At 40.0% G+C, this 21,537-nt stretch overlaps 2 protein-coding genes across 6 annotated transcripts in view; both read left to right on the top strand.

Annotated features, from left to right (window-relative positions):
• Positions 1-11,292, top strand: part of mybpc1 (myosin binding protein C1) — a 34,924-nt gene extending 23,632 nt beyond the window's left edge. For 2 of the 4 annotated variants that reach the window (XM_084910187.1, XM_084910186.1), the window contains 17 exons: positions 444-610; positions 709-874; positions 954-1,060; positions 1,160-1,296; positions 2,619-2,778; positions 2,871-2,975; positions 3,057-3,245; positions 3,785-3,919; positions 5,305-5,472; positions 5,599-5,687; positions 5,763-5,958; positions 6,080-6,219; positions 6,300-6,459; positions 6,889-7,025; positions 7,101-7,287; positions 9,010-9,048; positions 10,452-11,292. In XM_084910187.1, the coding sequence (XP_084766313.1) occupies positions 444-610; positions 709-874; positions 954-1,060; positions 1,160-1,296; positions 2,619-2,778; positions 2,871-2,975; positions 3,057-3,245; positions 3,785-3,919; positions 5,305-5,472; positions 5,599-5,687; positions 5,763-5,958; positions 6,080-6,219; positions 6,300-6,459; positions 6,889-7,025; positions 7,101-7,287; positions 9,010-9,029 (2,263 nt within the window). In that variant the 3' untranslated portion in view covers positions 9,030-9,048; positions 10,452-11,292. The remainder of the gene's footprint in view (positions 1-443; positions 611-708; positions 875-953; positions 1,061-1,159; positions 1,297-2,618; positions 2,779-2,870; positions 2,976-3,056; positions 3,246-3,784; positions 3,920-5,304; positions 5,473-5,598; positions 5,688-5,762; positions 5,959-6,079; positions 6,220-6,299; positions 6,460-6,888; positions 7,026-7,100; positions 7,288-9,009; positions 9,049-10,451) is intronic. The other 2 variants (XM_084910189.1, XM_084910188.1) reach the window with 1 other exon arrangement.
• A 2,318-nt stretch (positions 11,293-13,610) lies between these two features.
• On the top strand, positions 13,611-21,335 carry chpt1 (choline phosphotransferase 1). 2 transcript variants are annotated; one of them, XR_014797329.1, is made up of 9 exons: positions 13,611-14,052; positions 16,038-16,185; positions 16,318-16,459; positions 17,435-17,519; positions 17,999-18,130; positions 18,214-18,372; positions 18,508-18,633; positions 19,654-19,890; positions 20,479-21,335. XR_014797329.1 is itself a non-coding variant. In XM_084909855.1 (8 exons), exons 1-8 carry the CDS (start codon positions 13,813-13,815, stop codon positions 19,768-19,770), a joined length of 1,149 nt encoding a protein of 382 aa, XP_084765981.1. In that variant the 5' UTR covers positions 13,611-13,812; the 3' UTR covers positions 19,771-21,335. The 2 variants fall into 2 exon arrangements, 1 of the variants encoding a protein (XP_084765981.1); XM_084909855.1 differs by having other exon boundaries at positions 19,654-21,335.
• The last annotated feature ends 202 nt before the right edge of the window (positions 21,336-21,537 follow it).

Raw genomic sequence — 21,537 nt, 5'->3', positions numbered from 1 at the left:
AACTAAAACTGTGTGAAGAACTGTCCAACCATTATTAAAACCCGGAAGGAATCCTCTCTGTGGAAGGAATGCAGTCATGAAAAAGATATTAAATGATCATGATCAGAGATTATATAAGTGTGCGGTGTAATCCATCAACTGTAGCACTCACAGCTCCTTTTAATTGTGAAAGTAAGAGCATTTCCACTTGTGCGATGTAAAGAGAACTCAGGCTCAGATTGTGAAAGAGTGGTTCAGAGAACACGAGACATAAGACAGACCCTAACCCCACTCAGAATCTTTGGGATGTGCTAAAATCTAATAGCTCCTTCAGAAGTTGCCTCTTTTTCTCATCCAGTGTTTCAGGAAACATCAAGTGATCAAATCTTCACCATCATGTTCGGCACTTGTAAATTGTTCACTGCTTATTTGTCGGTGTGTGACCATTTCAAATGCTCTTTCAGGTTGAAGAATGGTGTTGAGGTTCCAACAGGGGTGCGATCGAGATATCGAGTTAAGTGTGAGGGAACTAAACACTTTTTGGTGATTGATGACGCCTCACGAGACGATACTGGGACATACTCCATCATGGCCTCTGGTGGCACCTCTGAGGCTCATATACAAGTTGACTGTATGAAGCATCTTCTCTGTATTTAAATTCTTACTACTGGTTGCATGCTTTCTTAAAGAAACAGCTTCTATCCTGGCCTTCCTCTATACTTTATTTAGTGAAACCACTGAAGGTGTACCAGGACCTGCAGGACATGACGGTGTTGCTGGGTCAGCCCATCAAGTTGCACTGTGAGATTTACCCAGGAAATGTCCCAGGCCGCTGGTACAGGAACGGACAGCTGATCCAACCTAGCGATCGCCTCAACATCATACACAGAAATAAGTATGACCTTGCTATGGAACTCTATTCAATAAAAGCTGTTTTTATTAAACGTTTGTCTCACACATTTCTGTTTTTTCAGAGTCCACCGACTTGAAATTGCAGCCAGCTCCCTTCACGATGCAGGAGATTACACTTTTGTACCTGAGGGGTATTCACAGAGCCTTTCTGCCAAAATCCACATCATTGGTACAAAAACGAAGCTTCACTGGACAAGAGCTTTTTTTCTCCTTTTTATTGTTTGTTATGCTTTCTCTCTTTCTAATGACCTCGTTTGATTTTCTGCAGACCCTCCGAGGGTACACTTGGACAGCTTGAACTTCCCAGACAACACTGTAACTGTCGTGGCAGGAAATAAACTCCGCTTAGAAATCCCAATCAGTGGAGAACCAGCACCCAGAGTGGTGTGGATGAAGGGTGAAAGGGTGAGGCCCTTTGATTCTGTACTCACCCCACTACCAACACAAAAAACAACAGCGCCTTAGCCCAACTCAAAACTGCTCTGTCTGTAATAACCGTATTGTTTATGCACTTTGAATCATTAAAAATTGGCTATATTACTCATGACTATATTAATTTGTTTCATTCATTATATTCAGATATCATCCTTTTGTTATTTGGTCAGAACTGACACTCTAGTGGATATTTTGCCTGTTAAAAGGAACATAGGTGTATTACTGATGATAACTGTTTTTTGTTTTTTTAATTAAAGAATGAAATATATATCTATGGTTATACACGTGTGTGCTGTGCTAGAGCAACACTAGGCAAAACTGCCACTGGACACTGAGGCATGACAAATTATTGTCACCATGTGCAATGAACTTGCAATCTTGTTGTGTTTGAAATGCTTGTAGACACTTGTAGTCAGCTGGCTTTCTGAAAGTGACATTGGCATGCCAAGATGGTGATAAAATGGCAAAATGATGGAGTCAGTCTGCTATCAGGTTGAGATTGAATGGGGTCAGCTTGGCAATTATATGTAATCCATTTATGGTCATACACGGATTAACAGTGATGAAAAAACTTCAGATCTCTTGCTGTCTGCAGAAATTCACATTAACTATTTACATTCAGAGTTCAGCCAGAACCTCAGAGATCTGAAACAGAAATACCTCCACAAATAGTGACGTAGTTGCTGCAGGACAGAAATGTAACTGCCAAATGACAGAGGTACTCGATAACATTGCTTTTATATAGGAATACAACCAGAAGGCAGCCAGCTGAGTCAAGTCCCCTATTACAAAGACACTTTGAGTCATTTGTGCAGACTGAGTCAGACTGATTGCAAAGTGCTGTCAATCTCTCCGCATTTATAATTTTGGTTTATTTTGGTTATTTACACACCTCTAATCTCTCCAAGCATGATTGCTGACTTTGCTGGACTGTAATTATTTGGAGACAGGTTGCCTCCCAGAATTGACCTTTGCGAAAGCAGTAACTGCAGCTCTTTGCAATCTGTCACTAAATGTGAAAAAATTCAGTCCAACCACCGATTTTTTTTTTCTAGCTGCAAGCAGGTTACCGTCTTATTTTCACCTTCTTGTGATTGAAGTTTTAACGTTTGTTGTAACCTGCTTGGTAGCTAGTTAGTACCATGTCAGTGAATATCACATTTAGAGTTATAATGTAAATATTATTTTTTCATAGAAAGACTAATTTGTGAACAAAAAAATCTATTTTTATGTCCTCACATGGTACTCACGAGGTCTTCTGTGTCTTTTGCCTTTAATCTCTTTTACCTCAGGTGATTCTCGAGTCAGGTCACCGCGTCCACGCTGAGACATACAGCGACCACACGAGTCTGACAATTGAGGTCACTGAGCGGGAGGACACAGGAAACTACAAGATAGTTCTGCAGAACGAGGCTGGTGAAGCCACAGCTAGTGTCAAAATCAAGGTTGTTGGTAAGACAGTGCAGCACCTTTCAAACAAAATATAAAATACACAATTCTTAACTTGCTTTTTGAATCATTTTTGAATCATGTGTTGTCTTCAGACATCCCTGACCCTCCTGAAGCTCCCTTGGTCCCAGTGGTGGGTGGTGATTGGTGTTCTATGACATGGGAACCTCCAAAATATGATGGAGGCTCACCAATCTTAGGTAAACCTTGCAGCACACTTGTTACCAAGGTTTACATGCATATGTTGATGTTACATAACACTTTCTGGCTGCCCTCTAAAGGCTATTACATTGAGAGAAAAAAGAAGCAGAGCTCCAGATGGATGAGACTGAACTTTGACCTGATCAAGGAGACTACATTTGAACCCAAGAAGATGATTGAAGGAGTGCCGTACGAAGTGCGGATCTTTGCAGTCAATGCCATCGGTGTGTCCAAACCCAGTGAACCTTCCAAAGCCTTTACTCCTCTCGGTGAGTCCCCCAAACATTTCTTAGTACCATAAACCTATGACCTATGACCTATGATCTGCAAAAATTCTATTTAAGGAAGAATAATACAGTCTTACATAAGGCTTTATTATAATGGGCAAAATTTTAAAGTGGGGTCCTGTGATAGTACGTGTCTGATCTGCCCTTGGTACCCCAGCGACACAGCTGTTCCCCCTCATACCCACTATCCCAAGCATTTTGGCTGTGACCTCCACTGGACACGCAAGAGCTTTAGAGGATATTAAATATGTCTTTATAATGGCTGCCAAATCATCTGTGGATTAGAGGTTTAGGAGATCAGGTCTGTCAGAGGGTTCAGCAGGAGTTAAATGTGATTCAGAATACAAGAATAGATAGCAAGAGCAGGGGCTAATGGGATCTGACAGGGAGACTGATGGCATGCCAGCTAAAGTGAGAGGCGCCTTAGTCACGTGTTTATGACTTGCCAAAATGGATGTTTTCTCATCTTGTTCACATTCACTGTTTAAACCCAAGTGACGAAAACATTTATCTCCACACAGCTGTTACCAGTGAACCCACCATGCTGGTCGTGGATGACATTACTGACACCACTGTGACGGTAAAGTGGCGTCCACCTGAAACCATTGGAGCTGCTGGGCTGGACGGATACTTAGTGGAGTATTGCGTAGAAGGAAGTGAGTTAGATTTCACTTGACTAACGAACTACATGATAGTAAGGCCCTACAATTTATTGCACTTTTTTTTTTTTTTTACCTCAGGCCTTCCTTTTACAAATTGTACAAAAGCAAATGTCATATGTGCAAACATACACAAAGGGGATAGACTGCAACCAAATGCAGCTGGTATTGTGATTCTGACAGAATCAGAGATTTAGGATCAGACTGACTGCAAAACAGCACAAAAATACTGAATGCAGTATTGTGAGAGTCCATACATAGACATACAGAAAATGTAAACAAAGAGTAAATCCCAAGTTACTGTGTATGTATACTCGGCCACTTCATTAGGTATAATTATTCCTGCACTAGAATATCTAATCAGCCAATCACATAATTAGATTAGATTAGACGAAACTTTATTAATCCCTCGGGTGGGTTCCTGCATGTTACAGATGCAATAAGGGGAATGAGAGTAAGGATATAAGCATAAATACACCATATATACACATATACAAATATATAAATACAGAATATACAATATGGATAAATAGGATTGCACATTTGAGTGAGCATATTGCACGTGATTATTGCACAGGCGAATATAAGAAAAAAAACAAATATTGCAAATATTGCACAGTGTAACAAAGCACTACAGCTCAGTTGTTCCCGCCCTCCCTTGTCCCCCTGTTTCCCCTCCGCCTCCCCTCCAGTGAGGAGTTAAACAGTCTGATGGTGTGTGGGACAAAGGAGTTTTTAAATCTGTTGGTTTTTGACTTTGGGAGAAGCAACCTGTCGCTGAATAGGCTCCTCTGATTGTTTACGACCGTGTGCAGAGGATGCCCAGCATTGTTCATAAGGACAGCAATGCAATGCATTTAGGCATGTAGGCATGGTCAATATGACCTGCTGAAGTTCAAACTGAGCATCAAAATGGAGAAGAAAGGTGATTTAAGTAACTTTGAAGGTAGGATGGTTGTTGGTACCTGACTGGCTGGTCTGAGTTTTTCAGAAACTGCTGATCTACTGGGATTTTCCTGCACAATCATCTCTAGGATTCCAAACACCATTATTTAATAGCTTTAGAAGAAATTATACTATTAATATTGTAAAAGTGAAATCTGAAGCCGAAGAATAACAGCCAGTGTTTTTAAGTACACAATAAATACATAATAAAGTAGTATAAAGTATAATTTACCAGACTTACAATAGTGCACTGGATGTGGCTGAGAAAAAAGAATGAGACCAGCTGTAGCATGTAACCAATCTGTAAAACCAGTTTTATTAAGCACTTCAAGTTTTTAGCTTGTCTCTTCTAACCCACAAAACAGATGCACAACCAGTCAGACATGAAACCAGTTTAAATTGTATTTTTCACCATGACTGTATTTTTTTCCTTACAGCTAATGATTGGGTAATATCCAACAAGGAGCTGACAGAGAAAACCAGGTACACCATCACCGGTCTGAATCCAGGGTGTAAAATTTTAGTTCGTGTCAAAGCCATCAATGCAGCTGGAGCTAGCGCTCCACGTACCCTGCAGCATGCTATCCTGGTTAAAGAGGTTGTTGGTGAGCTCTTTAAAGTTCATTATACATGTTCTGCTGTAACACTGCAACAAATTAAATTAATACTGACATAAAATAAATCATAAAACGTTCCTTTATAACACACATTTTGGTGTAACTGCTCCACAGAACCACCCAAGATCCGCGTCCCACGGCACTTGAAGCAGACTTACACTCGCAAAGTTGGAGAAACAGTCAACCTTGTGGTGCCATTTATGGTAAATATGCCAGTTATACTGATGTTGCACATCTCTTCAACAGAATACTGAGCTCATGTTGCTATTTGTGTGCAGGGCAAACCCCGACCGAAGGTCACCTGGCTGAAGGATGGCAACCCTATAGAGCCTTCACAAGTTAGCATTCGTAACACAGACTGTGACAGCATCATCTTCATCCGCAAAGCAGAGCGCAGCCACTCTGGGAAGTATGACATGACAGTGCAGGTTGAAAACCATGTGGACACAGCCATACTTGACATACAGATTGTAGGTGAGTGAGCAAAATCACTATAAGATCATACGAAAGATAGAAGTGCTCATTGACATCAGAGTGGAGCTTTATAAGGAATGTCTATATTATGAGATTATATATCTTTTTCTCCTATTTTTAGATCTACCTGGACCTCCTCAGTGTGTGAATATTGAAGATGTTTGGGGTGGAAATGTAGCTCTGGTCTGGACCCCTCCAAAGGACAATGGGAACGCCCCAATAACAGGCTACACCATTCAAAAAGCAGACAAAAAGACAATGGTAGAAGATAGTCTCATACTGCAAATGAAAACCATTCTAGATACGCTATATCTTCAGCTCACATGCTTTACTCTTTTTAGGAATGGTTCACATGCATTGAGCACTACCATCGCAACTGCATTACCATCACAGAACTGGTAGTTGGGAACGAGTACTTCTTCAGGATCTTCTCTGAGAATATGTGTGGCCTGAGTGAAACCGCCACCCAAACCAAAAAGAGTGCTCTCATCGTCAAAGAAGGTACAGCTGACTGTGTGTTTATGAGAGTGTAGGTGAGAGTAAGATCAAAATATTTACTGTGAAAAACCAAATCTTCTAATTTCAGATGGAGGAAAATGCTTCCAAAGCTGAAACTCTGGAAGAAATCATGTTTTACTTACATGCCGATATAAAGTTGTTGTTACTTTTTGGGTTTTTTTTACAGCTCTTATCTGAAAGGTACTGTCAGTGATGTTTTCCACCCTAAAGTGAGCCTGATTCACAGCCTCACTTGTGAAACTCCAAGGGTTCGGTGTATGACTGACAGGCCCTTCAATGGTGTCTCAGTCTCAGCTGATGATAAATAAAAAAAAATACTGTCTTTCCCTCATCACATAGGGAATATCCCACATGATACCGCTCAGAGCCAGTATCATGTACAACCCCATTCCTTTACCCTTACCCCCACAGGCTTGCAGATGAAAACACACGAGTACAATGACCACGACTTCAAGGAGGCGCCGAAGTTCACACAGCCACTTATCAACACTTTCGCCGTGGCCGGCTACAACACTACTCTTAACTGCAGCGTGCGTGCCAACCCAAGGGTAAGTGGAAGAACTAAAAGTAAAAGTGGTCCTATCAGCAGAGTCCTTTGCTGATGTTTCTGTATCTATGTGCAGCCCAAAGTGATCTGGATGAAGAATAAGATAACCATCATTGACGATCCGCGCTACCGTATGTTTAGCAGCCAAGGAGTCTGCACTCTGGAGATCAGGAAGCCCAGTCCCTATGATGGTGGAATGTACACCTGCAAGGTCATCAATGAACTAGGAGAGGCTCAAGTGGACTGCAAACTGGAGGTCAAAGGTCAGTGTGGACCTTGATATGACCCCCCGGCCTCCTCCTTGGGTGCCTGTGTTCACCTGAGTCTGGTTTCCCAAATGTTTTTGTTGTATTTTTTAATGTTCTTTTAAGATATGTGCATCTTTAATGCAAACAGAAGCTATTAACGCATTTATGATCACAATCATCACTGAACGTACAGAGGCAGAGAGCCTTTGGGAAACCAACTCGACCTGGGTACGCTAGTGTTTGAACTGTGTGTGCAGTTCAGCAAAGGGACGATATAGGCGGTGGACATGTAAGTATCTGTACTGGGTTGCACCAGCTATTCGTAAATTCATGGTAAAGTCTTCATCAAGTTCCTAGCAACTTGTTCCTGGTGATTTACAAAGTTGGATTGCACAATTAAAACTTATGAAATGTGTTAGACTTGAGCAATGTGTAAGTTGGTCATGCATGGTGTCTGGGAGAGCTCAACGCTGTAAAAGACAAACTACATGGTTGCAATGCCTTAATAGACTTAATAGAAACTTAATAGAAAGGTACCTTATAAGTAGAAAGACACATAGTAATATGTGAAGCCCTGTGTTTTTCAGAGTCACAATCTCAGTGTTTAGAAACCAGATGTGATGAGGTGGGGTGGATCTGACTGTGAAACCACACACGCATTACCTAAAAACTGGTCAGTCACAAGTTTTTTAGCCAATGAGCATAACCTGGATAAACACTGTATGACCAAGACTTACAAACTTGAAATAATTTTTCATTCATTCATTTAATATAATTAAAATGAATCACTGAGACTTAGTGGTTCATTTCAAACGGGAAAGTGTTTTCACAGGTCAAGTTAAAGAGCCGTTTTCCCATTGACTTTATAAGGACTGGAGGCCGTTTCCCAACACCTGTTTTCAAACAGTCACAGATTGGTGAAGGTTTCCAAATAGACACTTTCAGCTGCTCCCTTATCCACAAAGGATATCCACAGTATGTTTAATTTGGCAGATATTATACATGAATTGCTTTTCCTGATACAACTTTTCCTTCTGTGCCTGGGGCTGAACTAAGGAACTTTGTAGGCAAATGTGCTATTTGCCAATAACTGCTAATTTATTGCCAACACTATGCAAGACAAGCAGCTGGGTCATTACCATTATTGGTATAACATTTTAAAGTTAAGGGTGTCATGTCAGACGTCAGCTTTATCAGTTTTTTCTGCATAAGATTTATTTTGTTTTGTGCAATCCACTTTGATAAAGTGACGTGTAAATCTGCACTTATTGACTAACTACACTTAAACTTACGAACACCTGGTGCAACTGGTCTATGGATTCCATTTTGAGAGAATATATAAATAATAATCATTTCATGTGTGTCCAGTGTACATAATATCTGGTGACACTTTTCCATCACCACAACATGCAGACGTTGATCCCTTGTGTTGTCACACCTCTCTCTATTCAGTCCAGTCCATCCAGCCATCCTCTTCATCATCACAGCACACCACCTCAGCACCAGTCACACCACAGGAGGCAATAACATATGTAACATATGATATTTTTGTGTTTGTATTATTCAATGTTTCCATCTTAAAATATGCTCCACAGATTCCAGTGTCTTCTTTATGCTCCACGGTTAACTCCTCATATAAAAGAGTTCAGTAATAACTCAGCTGTTTTCCCTGGTGCACATATAACTCCATGTAAACATTTTAACCCCTCTTCTCTTCTCTTCTCTTCTCCCTCCTAGTCCAAACTCAAGAATTGTGAATATATGTTCTCATATAAGGTAAGCTTTCATATGGTTTTGGCATATGAAGCTTATGTCATTCATTATGCGTCTTCAAGCCTGTGCAACCTCGCTTTTCTCAGCTTGTGGGTCTCTGGCAGTCGTTCTTCCCCTTGAGAGGAGAACCAACAGAACATGTCACATTTGCATGATGGCTTTTGCCAGGTTTTTTCTAAACCTGGATTGCTGTACCTGGCTGACTTTAAAAGCTCCGTTTTGAGTATTTGAATTTATTGTTGGCGTGATATTGTGAGACTCTCTGTTTTGTAACCTGTAGCAGAAATTAAGTGAGTAAAAGGTTTGCAAATCTTCTAACCTTTGTTGAGATATCAAGTGCATCATCTGAAGGGACTGAGAAGCTCTATGCTATGAAGGCATTGACTGTGGCTGAACAACATCAAACACCAAAGAAAACATACTAAACTATATTTTATGTTTGGACCTGCCTGATGAGTGGTGTATGCATAAACGCAGCAGAAATTATATATACTGTATTTTGTAGGTTTTTGCTTGTTGTAGATGACTGGAGACATTATTCATTAATATTTTTTTGCAAAGATTGCAGAACTGAATTGAAACATGTTGTGGAATCAGCTGTGCTTGTGCGTGTATGCTGTGGCCCAGTTCCATACTATGCACTAATACTGAGCAAATATGCAGGGTTTACGCTGCGTTCACGTGGTGAAAGTGACAAAATACTCGTCTCAATTTTCAGTGCTGTATTTGAGTGTACAGAACTATTGTGCTTGTCCCTATTTTATGTCACATACAGTGCTGTGCAAAAGTCTTGAGCCACCTGTATTGTCTTTATATTTTGCTTCCAGGGAGCCAGACTTTCATGTAATATTTTTCAAGTGGTGTTGAGCATTTGAGAGAAAACTTTTAGATCAAATTTTGTACACCTAGGTGAAGTCAGTGACTTTGCATCTTGTGTCACAGATCCCATCATTTAAAACTGCATGTACTAAAAGTCATGCATAGTCCACATTTGCTCTAATTAATAATTTTCTTCACTACAAATTACCAAAAAAATGGATGAAATTCCAATCACCTATATTTTGTGTTTAGTGATCATTTTCAGAATGCAGTATCCTTTTATTGCTACTGTAATGATAGCATGCCTTTAAACTCTTGTATACTGTGCAGAAAGACATACAAAGACAGTGTATACTATGGAACTGGGACAAACTGGGTTGGCATTGCATTCAGAAGCCATCCTGACCACCCTCTTTCCCTCTTTAGAGCTTGTGGTTCTCTCCATTGAGTTTTATTTGCTTTTCTCTGCTCACCCTACTGCCCTTCAGCTTTTCTCCTTCATCTTTCCCTCTCTATTTTTCACTCTCCACATATGTCTCTGTGCCTCACAGCAATATTCTAAGAGAGTTTTTCTCCCTGTCCCTTAGGAGGCTTCACCTTCTATGAACTCATGCAACGTGGAGTGCCCCTACATCTGATTGACAAGTATATGACCGAGTCGAAGGTTGTTGAGCAAGAGAAGTAAAAACTGAGCACAGTGCAATAAGACATTTTTGGCTTGCAAACATCTGATGCCACTAGTTACCCTGTTCTCTCAACTGCTGAGGTCAGCAGCCTGCAGGTGGATGGAGGGAAGGTGGGACAGGTGGATGGGTGTGAGGGAGGGTATACCAGTCCGGTGTGGTATGCTGTGTGCAGCTTTGGAGCTAGTTACCATAAGAAAAAAAAAGCCAGTTCATCTTCTTTATCACTCTGTTATGTTTGAAAGACTCAGCTCAGATGCATGTTGGCAGTGTTTTGGTTCTAGCTTTAATAAGGAATTGTAGTGTGAAAAAAACAAGCTCATGGTGCACAAACAGTGACACACAGCTAGAGTATTTTCATGTGGATTTTTGTCAGGAGAGCTTTTTGAAGGTGGCTGATTACTTCTGGGCTCTGAAAGATTTAGTTTGATGTTTAAAGGGTGTCAGTGAACTAATACGTGGCAAGAAAAGTGAGAACAGACTTGAGTAATGTTGGACAAATGAATGTTTTCACTTTTCTGATATGAATCACATTAACATTTCACTTTTTCTGTTGAGTTAGTAAGACAAAATAGAGATTTACACACAGTCCATACATGTCATTAAACTTTTGAATTCTTGGATTCATACTGGACTGAGGTTTGATTGGGGTTAAAACATGTGTGCATGCCTTTACCTTTGTAATTACAACCTGTGGACAACAATAAAAGACACTTTAAAAAATAGTATCTCTGTTGTTGATTTGTGTACTCTTGTGTTGTAGGAATTAATCTTCTTTTCTAGTCTGTGACAGATTCACTGTGTAATTGACCTCATTAATTCATTTTAGTCATATTTATTTATTTTGCAAACCAGAAATAGAATGAGGGTTTATGGAATGAGTCATGTATGTGAGATCTGGAAAATATGCTCTGACATATGGAAGGTCTTATGTTTGAATATACTGACTTGACCATATAAACAGGGGGGTAGTTAAAGGAGACCTACTGTGGTGCTCAAAAGTTGACACAGAGTATTGACACAGGTATTGACACAGAATAACCCATTTTTTAAATGGCAAATCTCATAAAACCATAGTTTATTCACAATAGAATATAGAAAACATAAAATATTTAAACTGAGAAAATGTGCCATCTGAAGACGAAAAAAACCAAACACCCATTTTTATGGCAAAACAAATCTTAAAAAGCCGGGACAGGGCTATTTTTCACCCTCTGCTTTTAAGAACAGTCTGAACACTGAAGAAAACAGTTGCTGGAGTTTTGGGAGAGGATTTATTCCCATGCATGTCTGATAAAGGCAGGCCTGGGTCTTTTCTGTTGTATTTTTCATTTCATTATGCTCCAAATGTCTGTAGGCCGGTTCAGCACCTGCTCTCTTCTACTACAAAGCTCTGCTATTGTCTTAGATGCAGTATGTGGTTTAGCATTGTCTTGCTGAAAATCCAAGACCTTTTCTGAAAAAAAAAAACTGTCTAGATGGGAGCATATGTTGTTCTAAAACCTGTATATACCTTTCCCCAGTGGAGACACCTGGGGAACACAGCTGATTAGAATCTAACTAATGAAACGAGGGAAAGCAAACTCGCCATAATGCATATGAGACAAGGGAGTCGAAGTAAAATAAAAACAGGAAGTAATGAAGACCCAGACTAAGACATGTGACCTTGACACAGGGAAAAGGTAAACAAATGCCGAGGTATGACTAACTGGGAAGACAAGGCTCACTTGACACAACAGATCAGACAACCTCAGAGACAGAGAACAGAGAGTGTACAAGTGTAGACAGACATGGACTTAGACAAAATCCCCTAGAGAAATAAAACATCCTGGGTCCCTGACACTTTTGGTAATATAGTGTCAGGGTCCATACCATAGATGATGAGTTCCTCATCATAAAGTCTTCACAAAGTCTTTATGATGAGGAACATTATTATGAAACTTTGTACAGCGTGTTTTGCATATTGGTAAACCTCCATCTTTACTTCTGACACACTCTACTCACTTTCATCTTACTTTGTAAGGTGCTCTTTTTATATCCAGTCATGTTTACTCAACTCACCTGCTGCCACTTAACCTAATTACACCTAATGTTTCTCTAACTTTTTCTGAGATTCTGTGTTCTATATATATAAATATATATAAAGAGAGAGAGAGATCATTATTTTTGTGAATAATTTTAATAAACAAACTTAGATCCAGCAACCAAATGCAAGGGAAATCTATTAGGAGAATCATTTATTGTGAACCCAAACATATCATAAACAGTTACAGGAGGTATTCTTCAAATTAAGAGTATAGGTATGACACAGGTATTAGTTATACCTGTTATAGTCAGTTATAGTCATGTAAACAATCCAATCTCTGTGAACATAAAGAATCAAATTCCTCTAATGCAGCAAATTAAACCCTTTAGTTAATAACTTAGAAACTATGATTATTAGCCCAAGTACCATAAACAGACCTAGAGAAAGTAGGCTAATATTTCTGATTGTTTTTATCATTTGACGTGCGATCTATTTACAAATCCACACTTTTCAAAGCGTTGCAAAAACACAACTCATGTTTACCTTATTTTTTCTTTTAAATTTATATTAGTTAATCTTTAAAAGAACAACATGATTCCAGGTGTTTTTTCTTCTAAAATTAACTATTAACTAAATTAACTAAATTTAACATTTTTTTAATCTAACTTTAGCTTTTAGTTTAGAACTAACAAAGTGAACAAGAAGCACAAGGAGAACAGCTACACTAAGGCAGGTCAAATATGATATGATACTTTAAATGTTTGTGTGGTACTTTCTATATGTTAATGATACCACCTACACTTTTAAGAATCATAGTTTCTAAGTTATAAGGCTTAACCTACATGAATGAGGTAATTATGGGCCTAAATACATCTGCCAGTCACACAATATGTGCTTAGGTTTGCTTATATTTTAGCAAGTTTATAAGCCAACCAGATGGTTATTATCACAGTGTTATACACTCTTAGGCGCAGGCTATGTGCATTTAAACTTCCCGGTAGATAGCCACGTTATCCCTTCCGGACCTTCGCTTCCTGCCGAGACGCACCTCGGCCAGAAACGTATAGACATCCACAGCGCTTGGTTCCGCTGTGGAAATGGCCTCTGCTGCTCGTCTACCCTAGACATACCAGATGAGCTGCTGCTGTCTCCTGGAGTCGGCCAACCCTGTCTGAAACACCACCCGGGAATATCAGGGAGTTTTTGCGGTACTCAGAGGAGTGACGAGGCAGAAAAATAATGCCACATTTCCTGTGGCCAGAGCCGTTGTCACCCGCTCAACTAAAGCGGCTGGAGGAGCATAAATACAGCGCCTCCGGCAGATCCCTATTTGAGCCGCCGTGTCAGATCTACTGGAACTGGCTCGTCCAGCAGATACCGACATGGATCGCACCAAATACACTGACTATTGTTGGACTGCTGGTTAATGTCCTCTCCACGTTGGTGCTTGTGTATTATTGTCCCACGGCAACAGAAGATGTGAGTATAGCGACTGGGGCTAAAGTTTCAAATGTCTACCCATCTCTGCTATGAAAAGACCGTCCTCTATTTAGAAAATGCGTAGGCTAAAGATACACCGCAACCTGTAAGGCCCAGATAGCTCAACAAATAGGATTGATTATATTTACTGAGTCCATTGGGGATACTTACTAATTCGGCAAACATTTGAGCTTCACAGCTGCTTGTATTTTAACGTCATATCTACCTTATAGATGGGGCCGTGGTGCTAGCTAACGCCGCAGGCGCTGTATTTTGGGGACTGTTCTGTAGTGTCAAACAGCTAAATTAAAATTTTGTAGTGTAAGCCGAAGTAAGCTTGGAGTCTGTCTCCAGGTTTTTCAGGAAAACTTTTTTTGCTCTTTTTTAAACCCAAGCAAGCCGAGACGCTTTAAAGGGGGTTTTAATCGTATTAGGGACGACATGGACAAGAATAACATGGACAAGAATAACTGTATTGGGAAAAGATATATCGGCGGTCATGTGACTTTAGAAAGTTGAAAGTTGAAAGGCCTCATGTGACGCAGTGCTTTTTGTGTCAAAACAGCAATTTGTTTCATTGTTTCACTTAAGGCCACTATCTATCAGAGAAGAGGCGAATCATTTAGCAGCCATTTATTGGTAATTAAGAATTAAAATATAAAAGGGGGCGGGAGGGTGTCTAGCCCTTAACCAGACAAAAATATACTTATTTAAATTAGTAAGCTGATTTTGAAACGCCTCTATATTATTCTGTAATCTAAGAATACTATAGAAAATGTGCCTTGCAGGTAGCAAGTTGACCTGTCTGTCCCTGCAGCAGTGGGTCCAGCTACTCATGCACAGGTTGGTGAGTTTATCAGACTTGCACCTTTGCTCGTTCTAACTATGACAACCTTGCACCTGAGTCAAAGTCCATGCACTCCCACTGACTCCACAAGTTTCATCTACTGTTATTATGCATTGATTGAGGCATACAGTGTACGCTTTCATTTATGGAGAGTTAAGAGTTAAGGTCCATCGCTGTGCAAACAAACACACATTCACAGGAATTCATCGGAGCCTATGGAAATGGGTCAGAGTTTTCCCTCAAGTTACTGCTGTGATAAACTTAAACAAGCAGTCCACAAGGCTTTTGGGACATGTGCTTCATCTCTGTTGAAACACACTCTGTTTTTGTGTGTGGTTCTCTCTCTCTCAGTCACAGGCTTACACAAATGCTCTCTCTCTCTCTCTCTCTCACACACACACACACACACACACACACACATTGTAGTTTTGCAAACATGCTATGTTGGCCAGCATTACTGTCCAGATGGTCCATAACCTCCACCCTAGTAAAGAGGAGCTGAACTGGTCTAGTCAGCTGGAGTCCCTCCTACTACACACTTCAGAGAGATGTAGCACATATGGCACATAAGTATTATTTAAATCCAACAGTGCACACGTGTATGAATTCAAAAGCGCCATAAAATCCAAAACAAACAACTTCTGAAAATCCAATACCTCAACAAGTTACACAACCCTCTCCTCCCCCCTCATATGAATAAGAATTAAAGTTGTGAAATACAGATATGATTAGTAGAGACCATCTTGTAATGTGGTCAACAACTGCAATTTTTAAGAATTATATGATTCTAGACCAGGGTGTTACAAATAAATGACAGATTGCAAAGGAAGTGGGGTGGGTCTAAAGTGGTCCCTTGGTCCCTGTGATTTTGCAGGGGGATTTTGCACAGATTAAAATTTGGCCTGTCTTATAAGAGCTCAATTGATTTGGACTCTAAGACTGATTGGTAGTACTCAAGATCTTTGTGACTACATGAGAATGACTGAAATATTCACCAGTTACCCACATTTTCTTTAGCTCTACAACTATCTGTATTTTAAGTAGCTTAAATAGATTTCACCAATTAGGTGATTATCTGTGTTGTAAGAATGGGTGTGTAACTGTCAGTCTCCCTCTGTCGTCCCTTCCCTGGCTTCAGGCTCCATCATGGGCTTTCATCCTGTCTGCTCTGGGGCTGTTCATCTACCAGTCTCTGGATGCTATTGATGGGAAACAGGCCAGGAGGACAAACAGCAGCTCAGCCCTTGGTGAGCTCTTTGACCACGGCTGTGATGCAGTCTCCACAGGTAATCTCCTAAACCCTGAAGTCTGCTGCGTTTGATTATAATAAACTGACTGTAGCATGTTAGTAAACAAAGCTTTGGCTTTAATTTCATTAACATGACTTTAATGTGCTTACCCCGGTGATTCTCTTTCAGTCTTTGTTGCTGTGGGAACGTGCATTTCATGTGGAATAGGACAATATCCAAACTGGACTTTCTTCTGTGGTTTTATTGGGATGTTTATGTTTTTCTGCGCCCACTGGCAGACCTATGTGTCCGGGACGCTCCGCTTTGGCCTGTAAGTCAAATATTCATTTTAAATGTATTTTTATTTTAATATAAGAAAATGGTCAGCGTTATTAGTTTGCAACGCTGAATGATAAAATAACTTGAAGACAGTAAGCTAATTTGCCTGGCAAGCCACTTGCACTGGCAGGTCAACATTACCCCAAAGACCGTTCAAGCCCCGTCCACATGTAAAGTGTTTAACTTGTCATGCATTGCTTTGCATGTGATAGCTGGTTGCTAGTGAACAGTCCAGGTTCCTGTTGCCTAAATAATCCTTCAGTGCATTTACCAACTCATATAGTCACGTGGGGAAAAAAGAGAGTTTCTAGGGCTCTAAGCAGTCCTTTGAAAAATTGAGTATACTCCATGATTCGGTAGCTTGTATAACCACCTTTAGCTTATTTTTCCACCTGTTTTTATTCTGTGTGACTTCAGCAGTCTCTCACATTATTATGGCCCACTCTTCTTTACAATGATGCTTTAGTTCATTGAGATTTGTGGGCACTGGTTTATGCACATCTCTCTTTAGGTCCGACCACAGCATTTCAATTAGGTTGAGATCTGGACTTGGTCATTGGAACATTTTATACTCTTATTTATCAATCATTCTGTTGTAGATTTGCTGCTGTGCCTGGGATATTTGTCCTGTTGCATGACCCAGTTTGGCCTAAGCTTTAGCTGTCGGACAGATGGCCTTGTATTTAATGCTTTTGGTATACAGAGGAGTTCATGGCTCACTCAGTGATCATAGGTCCTGTGGCTACAAACCAGCCCAAACCATCACCCTTACACCACCATGCCTGATAGTTGGTATGAGGTGTATGTGTTCCCCTGGAAGAGGAGAAAAGAACCACAGCCCATACTGAGAACATCTAATTGTAGGATCCGGTCACACAGTGGCATTTGAAAATGCTGCAGTACCGATGCTGTTGTTAAACCTTCGCACTGTCACTTATCTCACACTTCCCTCATATGTTCTGCACAGGGTTGATGTCACAGAGGTGCAATTCGCCATCATAATCATGTATGTGATGTCAGCTTTTGGAGGCGTGAGCCTTTGGCAGTACACGGTAACTGAGAATCCATTTCTTCACACTCGCCTGCACAAATAGTGTACACACAGGGACACTTCCATTTCACCTCAAGTGTATAGTCAAACCTTTTTGTCCTTAGTTTTTACACCAGACAAACTAACTGAATCACTTCGTAGGCTTTAGTTGTCATGCTAGTCTTTAAATAGAATTTGTGTTTTACTTTTACTCTGTGCTGCCTTTGGAGGCTTGACTTAACATCACATGAGAGAAGTGAGAAGGTAAATATGGGTAGCTAAAGCCATGGCAACAGGTCATCTACTGGACATGATCTGGCTCAAAAAGCTGATGATGTCGCCCGCATTTGTTTGTGTTTTATTTGGATATATTTATTTATTTATTTGCTTTGCCCTCCCATCATGCTCAGCATGCTGCAGCTTTCATATAAGCACTTTTCTATTTTATAAGGAGAATGCTTCTTGTTTTCTCTTTATTTTGACCTCAATGTGTTCCCATAGTTGCCCATCATCGGACTGAAGCTGTATGCCTTCCCCGTCATGGGCATCATCGGGGGAGCCCTGTACTCCTGTTACAACTATTTCTATGTCATTTTGAATGGAGGGGTTGGCAAAAATGGCTCCACTGTGGCTGTAAGTTCTAAATACAGCATTATTTTAATATTTTAAAAAAACTGTGTAAAGCGCAAAAACTAATCAACGTTTCTGCTCTTCAGGACACCAGCGTGCTGAGTCCCGGTTTGCACATCGGCCTCATCCTTACACTGGCCTTCATCATTTTCAAGAAGTCATCCAGCCACCTGTTTGAGCACCACCCCTGTTTGTACCTGCTCACCTTTGGAATGGTTATCGCCAAGATTTCTAACAAACTGGTGGTACGTTGGTTTTCTCTTAATTGCCTGAATGAACTGACACATATCTTCTTTTGTCTCTTTTAACCCATCGTTTAACCCATCGTTTAACCCAGTGTTTAACCTGTGTTTTCTTTCTTTCTTGAATCTTCTCTGTAGATGGCACACATGACCAAGAGTGAGTTATACCTACCAGACCCAGCCTTTATTGGGCCTGGCCTCCTATTCCTCAACCAGTACTTTAACAGCTTCATTGACGAACACATAGTCCTCTGGATCGCCATGGTTAGTACTGATCTCACAGGTGTCTTTGTTTAAAATGCAGCCCCACCCTTTTTGTCACCTCTAAATAGCCACATTCTTTGCTCTTCTACCAATATGTGTATACAGTTAATGCCTTAAATTATTTTCCTTGCATACTTTATTTAGTTGAGAGCTTTTCATTATAACGATAACAATAGAGAAATAAGATTGGAGCGTAGTGCCTTGATATACTTGCACGACTTGTCAGCGTTGATGACTAATACGCACACAGTTAAATCAACTTCTCATAAGCACAGCGGCTTTCATTTCTGTCTGTGGGACTCTTATCTCTGCTAGTTGCCATCTAATCATTATAGTTGTGGTTCAAAGAGCACAAAGTTTCTACAATGCAAGTGAGATGACTTGTGATAAACCTTCCTTTGACACCCATGACTCGTGTTGTACCTCACACGCTGTTGCAAACCCCTACAGGGTTTCCAGCTGATCAGCTTTGAAAGGATAAATACAGTTTAAAAACTTTACACTTCAAAAAAACTTTACAGCCATGTTCTCTGCTATAAATGGTAATCTTTTGTCAGTGTGACGGCCGAGATGGTGCGCTGGTATTCACCAAGAGTCAACAAATATATTAATAGCTGATGGGAAACCACCATTTGAATTTGGAGCCAGCGTAGGTGTGCAAACACGTTTTCCATATTTGACACTGACATGCCACACTAGGGAGGGCAAAAGTATTACTAATGTCAGTAATCACATCCCGGTATTACAGATTTTGGCTTACTGGTTTTCCTTATAGCAATACTTATTGTCCATCTAAACATGCGTGTTAGGATCATTTCATAAATAATAGCCATCCATGACAACAAGAAAATATGTGATTGCATAAACAGGAAGCAGGAAGTTGGTTACTTAGTTTTGAAAGTGTGTGTCAGTCCTTCAGCACATGTGTACCATTTAATGATGCTGTCTGTTAGGGACCTGTATTGCATCTCAAATTAGTATATCACCTAACATAGTAAGTCTTTATTATTTTTGCTCCAGGTCCTCTCCAGTGTGGATTTGATACGCTACTGCACGGGCGTGTGCCTCCAGATCGCCTCCCACCTGCGCATCCACGTCTTTAGCATCACAACGCCGAGCCAGCCGCACCGCGACTGACTGTTTGCCCGGCGGGAGGAGGCGGGAGGGGACGCAGATCTCTTCCCGCTCCTGAAAGCAGACAGCGACCACGATGACGAGGAGAAACCCTCGACCTCGAGCCACTGCAGCCTTGACAAAGTAACCACTTCAGATTAAAACTCACACCTACTAAAAGAAAAGATAAAACTACCGTGATACAAAAAAAGAAAAAAAGAAAAAAACAACCAAGCATGAATCTGTTGAATGAAAAATTAACCCAAGTTTCCCTTGAAAACCCAGTTGCCTGATGAAGTCTTTCAGATTTTAATTTCAAGGTAAATGCATGTTGTTAGATTTAATTTTTTGAACATCATTTGGCACTTCCAGCTTATTCAACACAAAATACCAAAAAAAAAAAATTATTTTAATAGGTATTTTTTAGCTTGGGCAAATATCAAAGCATTTAAGTGAGCTTTAAATATGGAGAAATGTTCCTCATGGATTGTTGTACAATTGACTAAACACTTAAATATGACAATCACGAGTGACAATTTAAGTTAAATTTCTTTGATATCTGCTGAATCTGAATCAAATATCTGTTAAGAGTTTTCTTAATGACTTGTTTTAATTTGTTAAATGAAATAAGACTGAATTTGATACAAATTATGGCTTTAAAGAAACTTTTTTTTAAATAAACTTATAGACCTTAAAATAATTTCCAATAACGTTTCCAATTTGGACCGGCAGGTTGTCAGCGAGCTGCATCGAAGGGTAACGATCGTGTGTTAATGCTGAAAATGATGACGTGTCTAAAGTTAGGCCAATCTCAGAAACCCCACTGCAGTTTTCTTTTTTTGTTTTGTTTCGACTCATCTCATCCTGCAGTCGTGGAAAACAATCCTTAAAAACATCTTCTCCGGCCTCTGGAGCACCGTCGACCGATGAAGCATCAACACTCGGCTTGTTCTGCTTTCTCTGTTCTTCTCCCTGAAGGGCTAATGATTTTGTGTGATTGTACAGAATTGAACTGAAGATGCCTTAAATATTTTTGTTGTAATTACTGTTTAACTTGTGAATATTTAAAGCAGCTTTGTACATTTTTTTTAAATTTTATTTTCACTCAGTATCACACCAGATACAGTAATAATAGAACGCTATCCTGGAAGTTATGTTTTTTTTAACTGTTCACTCATGTTCATTTATGCATAATTTTTATGTATATGTGACCGATTTCTTTTTTTAATTAAGTTTTGTTGGATTATTGATAATTGTGTAATGGATCTCAATGAAGGGTTGTAATCAGAATGAAACATCATTCAGGATCGTTTGGGTAAAAAGGGACATTTCTGTAGAGCCGGTAAAAGATTTGAGGGCGTGTATTTTTTATTTTATTTTGAAAATTGCCATTGTCGTCCCCTTAGATTCTGACACTATACTCCTGTCTCGAGAAGCTTATTTATGGATGGACTTTAGAGCTATGCATTTCAAAGGTACAACCATGGTTCAAAATCACTTTGTTGCACTGTTCAGTAATGCAGTGAAACACCTTTCTACTAACAGACATGAGTGGAAAAGATTGTAATAAAGAAAATATTTTTCATCCATTTTGATTGTTCCTGTCATTGGTGGAAAAAAAGTACTGCAACACTACCTTGTAAAAATACTGCAACATGACTCAGGCATAGTTTTTGGTTTCCCAGATGAGCTGGTCTGATCTAAGGAGGATTTTCTCACAAAGCCATCTTGAGTTTCCAGAGAATGGTCAGCAAAAAATAAAACGTATGCCTTGTTGATGTCAGAGAAGAA

The sequence above is a fragment of the Perissodus microlepis genome, chromosome 17 (genome assembly GCF_051167445.1).
Source record: "Perissodus microlepis isolate ML-2025 ecotype Zambia chromosome 17, ASM5116744v1, whole genome shotgun sequence".
NCBI lineage: Eukaryota > Metazoa > Chordata > Actinopteri > Cichliformes > Cichlidae > Perissodus > Perissodus microlepis.
The sequence above is the reverse complement of the archived record's forward strand: the minus strand, read 5'-3'. Positions and strand labels throughout refer to the sequence as shown.

Excerpts from the sequence above, each read along its gene's own strand:
- chpt1 (XM_084909855.1), top strand. The coding sequence starts at position 13,813 with ATGCCACATTTCCTGTGGCCAGAGCCGTTGTCACCCGCTCAACTAAAG. Across the intron at positions 16,186-16,317 it reads CTGTGATGCAGTCTCCACAG|TCTTTGTTGCTGTGGGAACG; the intron begins GTAATCTCCTAA and ends ATTCTCTTTCAG. Across the intron at positions 16,460-17,434 it reads GGGACGCTCCGCTTTGGCCT|GGTTGATGTCACAGAGGTGC; the intron begins GTAAGTCAAATA and ends TGTTCTGCACAG.